Genomic DNA, 12,538 nt, shown 5'->3' with positions numbered 1-12,538 from the left:
CCCCCCTCCCCTCCTCTCCTCTACCCTCTTCCCTCCCTCTACCCTCCTCTTCCTCTACCCTCTCCCCTCCTCTTCCTCTACCCTCTCCCCTCCTCTTCCTCTACCCCCTCCCCTCCTCTTCCTCTACCCTCTTCCCTCCCTCTACCCTCCTCTTCCTCTACCCTCTCCCCTCCTCTTCCTCTACCCCCTCCCTCCTCTTCCTCTACCCTCTTCCCTCCCTCTACCCTCCTCTTCCTCTACCCTCTCCCCTCCTCTTCCTCTACCCTCTCCCCTCCTCTTCCTCTACCCCCTCCCTCCTCTTCCTCTACCCTCTCCCCTCCTCTTCCTCTACCCTCTCCCCTCCTCTTCCTCTACCCTCTCCCCTCCTCTTCCTCTACACTCTCCTTTCCCTTCTTCTTCCACTCCCTCCTCTATTTCTCCCTCCCCAGTTCGTCCTGTATCGCGTCGATGTTCCAGACCCCGTCTGATTCGCTGGTGTTGAAGGAAGGTCAAGGGTTATCGGTCCAGGAGCCTGTCCTGGCCTCCACTGATGACCCCCCCCTAGAGCTGGCAGGAGCCCGCCCTCCCACCGCGGCGGATAACGTGGACCACTTCCGCCTTGATAACAGCCAGGTGCCTCTTCAAATATATTTTATTTTGTCGTCATTTTACTCTGCTACCTGGTCTAGGACATTTTATTTGGGAACCTCTTTCTGAAGAGAGAGCTGACTTTAGGTGTTCATTTATTATCAAAAGCACAACTCATTCTTATATCTCCAAGCTTTCTAGATCTCCCTTCATAGTCAGTCCCCACAGATTGATAACATATTCTGAAAGTCACATACTACTCGTTTTCTGCCAAATAATGACTTCAGGGATCCATGTAAATATCTTCTGTCTCTTCTTGTACTCCAGAATGCAGCAGTGTACTCTGGCGTGTCCATACTCTGGGTCGCTATGTGTTCATCCTCCACTACCACCAGCCCCTCCACCCCACTTACCCTGTCCAGGTCTTCATCAACGGGGGACCGCATCTGGCAGGGTGAGCCCCCTAACCCACACCAATCTGTCGATCGTGATCTACTGGTCAATCTTCAAGGCATTCCTAGTCAAGCATTTATGTATAAAGCCAACGATGAAGCCATGCCTCGTTTTAGGTCCTTCAAATGCTCATTAGCAGAATACTTTTAGGACTTTCATGAATGAGTCGAATGAGCAAAACACAGGAACCACGTACGGAGACTGAAAAATCAGTTGAATCTTTTGGCATTTGAATCTTTTGGCATTTGAATCTTTTGGCAGTTGAATCTTTTGGCAGTTGAATCTTTTGGCAGTTGAATCTTTTGGCATTTGAATCTTTTGGCATTTGAATCTTATGGGAGTTAAATCTTTTGGCAATTGAATCTTTTGACAGTTGAATCTTTTGGCATTTGAATCTTTTGACAGTTGTATGCTCTTTGTGATTGTGAATGATCATCATTCCTCTTCCAGGCCATGCCAACGCCTCCTTCTGTCCCCATGGTTATGGTTGCCGTAGCGTTCTGATCTCCGAGAACCAGATCATTCTGGACGTGACGGACAACGAGATCTTCCTGACTGTCCAGGTCCCCGATGGCAAAACACTCTGGCTGGTGAGTCCATCCAGGAAGACTGGGGCCAATGTCTACACTGTACTGTAAGACACTCCCGAGTGGCGCAGTGGTCCAAGACACTGCATCTCAGTGCAAGAGGCGTCACTGCAGTCCCTGGTTCGAATCCAGGCTTGTATCACATCCGGCCGTGGTTGGGATCGCATAGGGCCAGCGCACAATTGGCCCCAGGTTTGGCCGGGGTAGGCTGTCATTGTAAATAAGAATTTGTTCTTAACTGACTTGCCTAGTTATATAAAGGTTAAATAAATACACAGATCTTGTGATTCTAGCTCAGCTCTCACACAAAACCTCACATTGTCTCTCACACAAAACCTCACATTGTCTCTCACACCAAACCTCACCTTGTCTCTTTAACAACCTAAACACTCAACCTCACCTTGTCTCTCACACCAAACCTCACCTTGTCTCTCACACCAAACCTCACATTGTTCTCTTACTTACAAAACAACCCAAACCTCACATTGTCTCTCACACCAAACCTCACATTGTCTCTCACACACAAACCTCACCTGGCTCTCACACCAAACCTCTAACCTTGTCTCTCACACCAAACCTCACATTGTCTCTCACACCAAACCTCACCTTGTCTCTCACACCAAACCTCACCTTGTCTCTCACACCAAACCTCACATTGTCTCTCACACCAAACCTCACCTTGTCTCTCACACCAACCTTCACCTTGTCTCTCACACCAAACCTTCACCTTGTCTCTCACACCAAACCTCACCTTGTCTCTCACACCAAACCTCCACATTGTCTCTCACACCAAACCTCACATTTGTCTCTCACACCAAACCTCACATTGTCTCTCACACCAAACCTCACCTTGTCTCTCACACCCAAACCTCACATTGTCTCTCACCACCAACCTCACCTTGTCTCTCACACCAAACCTCAACCTTGTCTCTCACACCAAACCTCACCTTGTCTCTCACACCAACCTTCACCTTGTCTCTCACACCAAACTTCACATTGTCTCTCCACACTCAAACCTCCACCTTTTCTCTCACACAAACCTCACCTTGTCTCTCACACCAAACCTCACCCTTGTCTCTCACACCAAACTCACATTGTCTCTCACACCAAACCTCACCTTGTCTCTCACACCAAACCTCACATTGTCTCTCACACCAACCTCCAATTGCCTCTCACACCCAAACCTCACATTGTCCCCACACCAAACCTCACATTGTCTCTCACACCAAACCTCACCTTGTCTCTCACACCAACCTCACCTTGTCTCTCACACCAAACCTCACCTTGTCTCTCACACCCAACCTCACCTTGTCTCTCACACCAAACCTCACCTGCTCTCACACACAACATCACTTGTCTCTTCACACCAAACCTCACATTGTCTCTCACACCAACCTCACATTGCTCTCACACCAAACCTCACATTGTCTCTCACACCAAACCTCACATTGCCTCTCACACCAAACCTCACATTGTCCCCACACCAAACCTCACATTGTCTCTCACACCAAACCTCACCTTGTCTCTCACACCAAACCTCACCTTGTCTCTCACACCAAACCTCACCTTGTCTCTCACACCAAACCTCACATTGTCTCTCACACCAAACCTCACCTTGTCTCTCACACCAAACCTCACATTGTCTCTCACACCAAACCTCACCTTGTCTCTCACACCAAACCTCACCTTGTCTCTCACACCAAACCTCACATTGCCTCTCCACACCAAACCTCACATTGTCTCTCACACCAAACCCTCACATGGTCTCTCACACCAAACCTCACATTGTCACAGTAAGAAAGAAACTACACTACTACTTGTAACGGCTGTCTACTACTGCAGAACTCTGGATTTTTAAAAATAAATTATACATTTCTAATTTATACCTGTTACTTATGTTTCTATTAGGACTAAGTTCTGGTGGTGAATAACCTATGGAATCTATATAACCTAGAAAATCTATAGAACCAATAGAATCTATACAGTCTATAGAATCTATAGAACCTATAGAATTTATATAACCTATGGAATCTATATAACCTATAAAATCTATAGAACCTATAGAATCTATACAGTCTATAGAATCTATAGAACCTATAGAATCTATAGAACCTATAGAATCTATAGTCTATAGAATCTATAGACCCTATAGAATCTATATAACCTATGGAATATATATGACCAATAAAATCTATAGAATCTATATAACCTATGGAATCTACAGAACAAATTTTATCTATATAACATATAGAATCTATATAACCTATGGAATATATATGACCAATAAAATCTATAGGATCTATATAACCTATAGAATCTATATAACCTATGGAATCTATATAACCTATAGAATCTATAGAACCTATATAATCTATACAGTCTATAGAATCTATATAACCTATGGAATCTACAGAACCAATTTAATCTATATAACCTATAGAATCTATTCAACCTATGGAATCTATATAGCCTATAGAATCTATAGAACCTATATAATCTATACAGTCTATAGAATCTATACAACCTATAGAATATATACAACCTATGGAGTCTATATAACCTATGGAATCTATACAACCTACGGAATTTATACAACCTATAGAATCTATACAACCTATGGAATATATAGAACCTATAGAATATATACAACCTATGGAGTCTATATAACCTATGGAATCTATACAACCTATGGAATCTATACATCCGATAGAATCTATACAACCTATGGAATATATAGAACCTATAGAATCTATACAACCTATAGAATATATACAACCTATGGAGTCTATATAACCTATGGAAACTATACAACCTATAACCTATGGAATCTATACAAACTATGGAATCTATATAACCTATAACCTATGGAATCTATACGAGCTATGGAATCTATACAACCTATAGAATCTATACAACCTATAGAATCTATATAACCTATGGAATCTACACAAGCTATGGAATCTATACAAGCTATGGAATCTATACAACCTATAGAATATATACAACCTATAGAATATATACAACCTATAGAATATATATAACCTATAGAATATATATAACCTATAGAATCTATATAACCTATGGAATCTACACAAGCTATGGAATCTATACAAGCTATGGAATCTATACAACCTATATAACCTATGGAATCTATACAAGCTATGGAATCTATACAACCTATAGAATATATACAACCTATAGAATATATATAACCTATAGAATCTACACAACCTATAGAATATATATAACCTATATAATCTACACAACCTATAGAATCTATACAACCTGTAGAATCTATACAACCTATAGAATCTATATAACCTATGTAATCTATACAAGCTATGGAATCTATACAACCTATATAATCTATACAACCTATAGAATCTATACAACCTATAGAATCTATACAACCTATAGAATCTATACAACCTACCATCATTGTGTGTGTCAGGACTATGTTCTGGTGGTGCCAGAGAGCAGCTACAGCTACAGTTACCTGTCTGAAGAACCTCTGGACAAATCATATGACTTCATCAGCAACTGTGGACAGAACAGCTTCTACATCAAGTGAGTTTACTGTACAGCATTTCTGTGTCTATATTGATGTTGTTAAAAGCTAATACAAGTGAACAGATATACTTGCTCAAATTGAATTTCAATACCCAGAACCAAATCTCACCCGGTCAGTAGCTGGACAGCTAATCGTCTGTCACTAGAGACTCACTAGAGACTCACTAGAGACTCACTAGAGACTCACTGGAACCTCACTAGAGACTCACTAGAGATTGACTTACTAGAGATTTATTCGAGACTTACTAGAGACTCACTAGAGACTGACTCACTAGAGACTCACTAGAGACTCACTATAGAGTCACTAGAGACTTACTAGAGACACACTAGAGACTCACTAGAACCTCACTAGAGACTCACCAGAGACGCACTAGAACCTCACTAGAGACTCACCAGCGACTCACTAGAGACTCACTAGAACCTCACCAGAGACTCACCAGAGACTCACTAGAGACTCACTAGAGACTCACTAGAGACTCACTAGAGACTCACTAGAACCTCACTAGAGATTCACTTAAGTGTGAATAACCTCTCCTCCCATGTTCCTTTGTCCCCCCCACATCTCCTCCCCTCTCTCTCTTCCCCCTCTCCCCCCCATCTCCTCCCCTCTCTCGCCCTCTCTCCACTCCCCCTGCCTCTCTCCACCCCCCCACCCTCTCCAGTCCTGCCACAGCCTCTCCATTCTGTCGTAGTTCAGCCATATCTCTCTCTGCGTTCTTCAACAACGGTGCCTTGCCCTGCGGGTGCCATGAGGTGGGCGCGGGCAGCGATACCTGCCAGCCCTTCGGCGGGCAGTGCCAGTGCAGACCGAACGTCATCGGCAGGGACTGCTCACAGTGTGCCACGGGCTACTGGGGGTTCCCCAACTGTAGACGTGAGTCTCTACACAGGGCCTGGATGAATGTTGTTTAGTTTAATGTCTAGGAGGAGGGAGGAGGAGGGATGGAGAAGGAGGGATGGATGGAGGAGGAGGGATGGGGGGAGGAGGAGGGATGGAGGAGGAGGAGGGAAGAGGAGGGATGGGGGGAGGAGGAGGAGGGATGGGGGGGAGGAGGAGGAGTGAGAATGGAGGTGAAGGGAGGATAGATGGAGGAGAAGGGAGGAGAAGGGAGGAAGGATGGGGGAGAAGTGAGGAGAAGGGAGGAAGGATGGGGGAGAAGTGAGGAGGGATGGATGGAGGAGTGAGGAGTGTTGAGGGAGGAGGGATGGAGGGAGGAGTGTTGTGGGAGGAGGGATGGAGGGAGGAGTGTTGAGGGAGGAGGGATGGAGGGAAGAGAGTTGTGGGAGGAGAGATGGAGGGCGGAGTGTTGAGGGAGGAGGGATGGAGGGAGGAGGGATGGAGGGAGGAGTGTTGAGGGCGGAGTGTGTGAGAGAGGAGGGGTGGAGGGAGGAGGGGTGGAGGGAGGAAGGGAGGAGGGATGGAGTGATGAGGGAGGAGGGATGGAGGGAAGAGTGTTGAGGGAGGAGTGTTGAGGGAGGAGTGTTGAGGGAGGAGGGGTGGAGGGAGGAAGGGATGGAGGGAGGACTGTTGAGGGAGGAGGGATGGAGGGAGGAGTGTTGAGGGAGGAGGGATGGAGGGAGAGAGGAGTGTTGAGGGAGGAGGGATGGAGGGAGGAGTGTTGAGGGAGGAGGGATGGAGGGAGAGAGGAATGTTGAGGGAGGAGTGAGGAGTGTTGAGGGGAGGAGGGATGGAGGGGAGGAGTGTTGAGGGAGGAGGGATGAGGGAGAAGGGATGGAGGGAGGAGTGTTGAGGGAGGAGGGATGGAGAGAGGAGGGAGGAGGGGTGGAGGGAGGAGTGATGGAGGGAGGAGTGATGGAGGGAGGAGTGTTGAGGGAGGAGGGATGGAGGGAGGAGTGTTGAGGGATGGAGGGAGGAGTGTTGAGGGATGGAGGGAGGAGTGTTGAGGGAGGTGGTAGGAGTGTTGAGGGAGGAGGGATGGAGGGAGGAGGGATGGAGGGAGGAGGGATGGAGGGAGGAGTGTTGAGGGAGGAGTGTTGAGGGAGGAGGGATGAGGGAGAAGGGATGGAGGGAGGAGTGTTGAGGGAGGAGGGATGGAGAGGGGAGGGAGGAGGGGTGGAGGGAGGAGTGATGGAGGGAGGAGTGTTGATGGATGGAGGGAGGAGTGTTGAGGGATGGAGGGAGGAGTGTTGAGGGAGGTGGTAGGAGTGTTGAGGGATGGGGAGAAGTGAGGAAGGATGGAGGGAGGAGTGATGGAGGGAGGAGGGATGGAGTGATGGAGTGTTGAGGGAGGAGGGAGGACTGTTGAGGGAGGAGGGATGGAGGGGAGGAGTGATGGGGGATTGGGGAGGAGGGAGGAGAGATGGGGGATGGGAGGAGGGAGAAACTGAATGTGTTTATTGTACTGTTTGTCCTTGTATTCATTCACTTCTACACCACACTAACTCTCCTCTCCTCTCCCCTGCAGGGTGTCAGTGTGGTACAACGGCTGTGTGAGCCGGTGACTGGAGACTGTATCTGCCCACCGAGGACCCTGCTCCCAGAGTGTATCCAGTGTGAGCCCAGACGTTCGGCTGTCATCCTCTGGTCGGCTGTGAGGTCTGCAACTGTTCCATCCGGGTGTCCACCACCTCCCAACATCAGCTGTGACACCGACAGTGGACAGTGCAGGTAAAACCAACTAAAGTACCTGTGACCAACTGGGTTCTAGAGGCGGGGTTCTAGAGGCGGGGTTCTAGCGGCGGTGTTCTAGAGGCGGGGTTCTAGAGGCGGTGTTCTAGCGGTGGGGTTCTAGAGGCGGGGTTCTAGGGGTGGGGGTTCTAGAGGCGGGGTTCTAGAGACATTGATACATCTGGCCTGCTCAACTCTTAACGGAGACATCTGGCCTGCTCAACTCTTAAACGGAGACATCTGGCCTGCTCAACTCTTAAACGGAGACATGTGGCCTGCTCAACTCTTAAACGGAGACATCTGGCCTGCTCAACTCTTAAACGGAGACATGTGGCCTGCTCAACTCTTAAACGGAGACATCTGGCCTGCTCAACTCTTAAACGGAGACATCTGGTCTGCTCAACTCTTAAACGGAGACATGTGGCCTGCTCAACTCTTAAACGGAGACATCTGGCCTGCTCAACTCTTAAACGGAGACATGTGGCCTGCTCAACTCTTAAACGGGAGACATGTGGCCTGCTCAACTCTTAAACGGAGACATGTGGCCTGCTCAACTCTTAAACGGAGACATGTGGCCTGCTCAACTCTTAAACGGAGACATGTGGCCTGCTCAACTCTTAAACGGAGACATCTGGCCTGCTCAACTCTTAAGCGGAGACATGTGGCCTGCTCAAATCTTAAACGGAGACATGTGGCCTGCTCAACTCTTAAACGGAGACATCTGGCCTGCTCAACTCTTAAACGGAGACATCTGGCCTGCTCAACCTCTTAAACGAGAGACATCGGTACATCTTCGGGTGCTGTAACCTAGGAGTTATACAGATTGAATGAAAAAGACATTCAGTACTCCTAATAGGTCAGGGAACTGAGGACAAGGCATCAGATGAGCCTCTTGTACCCTCCCTTTCCTCCCTCTCCTTTCCTCCCCTCTCCTTTCCTCCCCTCTCCTCTCCTCACCTCTCCTTTCCTCCCCTCCCCTCCCCTCCCCTCCCCTCCCCTCCCCTCCCCTCCCCTCCCCTCCCCTCCCCTCCCCTCTCCTTTCCTCCCCTCTCCTCCCCTCTCCTTTCCTCCCTCTCCTCTCTTCCCCTCCCCTCCCCCTCCCCTCTCCCCTCTCCTTTCCTCCCCTCTCCTCCCCTCCCCTCTCCTCCCCTCCCCTCTCCTTTCCTCCCCTCTCCTCCCCTCTCCTCCCCTCTCTTCCCCTCCCTCTCCTCCCCTCCCCTCTCCTTTCCTCCCCTCCCCTCTCTTCCCCTCCCTCTCCTCCCCTCTCCTCCCCTCCCCTCCCCTCCCCTCCCCTCCCCTCCCCCTCTCCTCCTCCTCTCCTCTCCTCTCTCCCCCTCCCCTCCCCTCCCCTCCCCCTCCCCTCCCCTCTCCTCTCCTCCCCTCCCCTCCCCTCTCCTCTCCTCCCCTTCCCTCTCCTCCCCTCCCCTCCCCTCTCCTCCCCTCTCTTCCCCTCCCTCTCCTCCCCTTCCCTCTCCTCCCCTCTCTTCCCCTTCCCTCTCCTCCCCTTCCCTCTCCTCCCCTCTCTTCCCCTCCCTCTCCTCCCCTCTCCTCCCCTCTCTTCTCCTCCCTCTCCTCCCCTCTCCTCCCCTCTCTTCCCCTTCCTCTCCTCCCCTCCCCTCCCCTCCCCTCTCCTCCCCCTCTCCTCTCCTCTCCTCTCCTCTCATTCCCTCCTCTCTCCTCTCCTTTCCTCTGTGAGCATCCTGATATAAAGACATTCTGCATGTCAAATTGTTCAGCTCTGTTCCCAATCTCAGCAGGAATGTGTGTGTTGCCATGACAGGGGTGTCTGTAAAGCATCTCTCTATAGCTGTGTAGCTTGTAGGCCTTATATCAGCCTGCTGCCTGGAGCACTGACACCTGGCACTGATACACACACCCAAACAGACGCATGCACACACACACACCCAAACAGACGCATGCACACGCACACTCCCAAACAGGCGCACGCACACAAACACACCCAAACAGACGCACACACACACACACCCAAACAGATGCACGCACGCGCACGCACGTACACACACACACGCCCAAACAGACGCACACACACACATACACACCCAAACAGACGCATGCACACGCACGCACACACACACACCCAAACAGACACACACGCACGCACACACACACATACACACACCCAAACAGACTCATGCGCACGCACACACACACACACACCCAAACAGACGCACATGCACAAACACACACACACATACACACACCCAAACAGACTCATGCACACGCACGCACACACACACACGCCCAAACAGACGCACACACACACATACACACCCAAACAGACGCATGCACACGCCCGCACACACACACACCCAAACAGACACACACACACGCACACACACACACAAACAGACTCATGCGCACGCACGCACACACACACACACACACACACACCCAAACAGACGCATGCACACGCACGCACACACACACCCAAACAGACGCACACACACACATACACACACCCAAACAGACTCATGCACACGCACGCACACACACACACACACACACACCCAAACAGACGCATGCACACGCACGCACACACACACCCAAACAGACGCGCACACACACACACACCCCCAAACAGACGCATGCACACGCACACACACACACACACATAAACAGACGCATGCACACACGCACACACACACTCACAGGCACGCACGCACACACACACACACACACACACACACACATACATGCATGCACACACACACCACTGAACCAGAGACGCACACGGGCAACACAGCCAAACATTTGGAGTGATTATTGTCTTTGGAGAAACTCTGCAATTAATGAAAGTGAGAATCAGCATAACATTGTGATTGAATATGAGACCACACAAATATCTGACTACTGTCGTTCAAAATGAATATTCTCTCTGTACTTGTGATGTCATCTACTGACTGACTGGTTCATAATGAATATTCTCTCTGTACTGTGATGTCATCTACTGACTGACTGGTTCATAATGAATCATCTCTCTGCACTGTGATGTCATCTACTGACTGACTGGTTCATAATGAATATTCTCTCTGTACTGTGATGTCATCTACTGACTGACTGGTTCATAATGAATATTCTCTCTGCTCTGTGATGTCATCTACTGACTGACTGGTTCATAATGAATATTCTCTCTGTACTTGTGATGTCATCTACTGACTGACTGGTTCATAATGAATATTCTCTCTGCACTGTGATGTCATCTACTGACTGACTGGTTCATAATGAATATTCTCTCTGTACTTGTGATGTCATCTACTGACTGACTGGTTCATAATGAATATTCTCTCTGCACTGTGATATCATCTACTGACTGACTGGTTCATAATGAATATTCTCTCTGTACTTGTGATGTCATCTACTGACTGACTGGTTCATAATGAATATTCTCTCTGTACTTGTGATGTCATCTACTGACTGACTGGTTCATAATGAATATTCTCTCTGCACTGTGATGTCATCTACTGACTGACTGGTTCATAATGAATATTCTCTCTGTACTTGTGATGTCATCTACTGACTGACTGGTTCATAATGAATATTATCTCTGTACTTGTGATGTCATCTACTGACTGACTGGTTCATAATGAATATTCTCTCTGCACTGTGATGTCATCTACTGACTGACTGGTTCATAATGAATATTCTCTCTGTACTTCTGATGTCATCTACTGACTGACTAGTTCATAATGAATATTCTCTCTGCACTGTGATGTCATCTACTGACTGACTGGTTCATAATGAATATTCTCTCTGCACTGTGATGTCATCTACTGACTGACTGGTTCATAATGAATATTCTCTCTGTACTTGTGATGTCATCTACTGACTGACTGGTTCATAATGAATATTCTCTCTGTACTTGTGATGTCATCTACTGACTGACTGGTTCATAATGAATATTCTCTCTGTACTGTGATGTCATCTACTGACTGACTGGTTTGTTTTTGTCTCTCAGATGCAAGAACAACATCATTGGTCGTCAGTGTGATCGCTGCACCCATGGTTTCTATGGTTACCCCAACTGTAGGCCATGTGACTGCAACGACGCGGGGACAGAGGAGGAAGTGTGTGACTCTTACACGGGACGATGCCTCTGCAAGGTCAGCCCTCCTGTCTGTGTCCACACTCCCTCCTGTCTGTGTCCATACTCCCTACTGTCTGTGTCCCTACTGTCTGTGTCCCTACTGTCTGTGTCCATACTCCCTACTGTCTGTGTCCATACTCCCTACTGTCTGTGTCCATACTCCCTGCTGTCTGTGTCCCTACTGTCTGTGTCCATACTCCCTACTGTCCGTGTCCACACTCCCTACTGTCTTTGTGAACTCCTCCCTACTGGCTGTGTCCCTACTCCATACTGTCTGTGTCCCTACTGTCTGTGTCCCTACTGTCTGTGTCCCTACTGTCTGTGTCCCTACTCCCTACTGTCTGTGTCCACACTCCCTCCTGTCTGTGTCCACACTCCCTACTGTCTGTGTCCCTACTGTCTGTGTCCATACTCCCTACTGTCTGTGTCCATACTCCCTACTGTCTGTGTCCATACTCCCTGCTGTCTGTGTCCCTACTGTCTGTGCCCATACTCCCTACTGTCCGTGTCCACACTCCCTACTGTCTGTGTGAACTCCTCCCTACTGTCTGTGTCCCTACTCCCTACTGTCTGTGTCCCTACTGTCTGTGTCCCTACTCCCTACTGTCTGTGTCCCTACTGTCTGTG

General features: G+C 48.7%; 1 protein-coding gene across 1 annotated transcript in view; it reads left to right on the top strand.

Annotated features, from left to right (window-relative positions):
• The window catches only part of LOC109885864 (laminin subunit alpha-5), a 281,944-nt gene that overhangs the window by 151,074 nt on the left and 118,332 nt on the right, over window positions 1–12,538 (top strand). Inside the window, 12 exon segments of the mRNA XM_031793358.1 lie at window positions 429–612; window positions 895–910; window positions 913–1,007; window positions 1,009–1,021; window positions 1,471–1,610; window positions 5,059–5,174; window positions 5,840–6,051; window positions 7,604–7,620; window positions 7,622–7,697; window positions 7,700–7,769; window positions 7,771–7,806; window positions 11,783–11,927. Of these exon segments, the coding sequence (XP_031649218.1) occupies window positions 429–612; window positions 895–910; window positions 913–1,007; window positions 1,009–1,021; window positions 1,471–1,610; window positions 5,059–5,174; window positions 5,840–6,051; window positions 7,604–7,620; window positions 7,622–7,697; window positions 7,700–7,769; window positions 7,771–7,806; window positions 11,783–11,927 (1,120 nt within the window).

This window comes from Oncorhynchus kisutch, linkage group LG17, assembly GCF_002021735.2.
Source record: "Oncorhynchus kisutch isolate 150728-3 linkage group LG17, Okis_V2, whole genome shotgun sequence".
Lineage (NCBI taxonomy): Eukaryota > Metazoa > Chordata > Actinopteri > Salmoniformes > Salmonidae > Oncorhynchus > Oncorhynchus kisutch.
The sequence above is the reverse complement of the archived record's forward strand: the minus strand, read 5'-3'. Positions and strand labels throughout refer to the sequence as shown.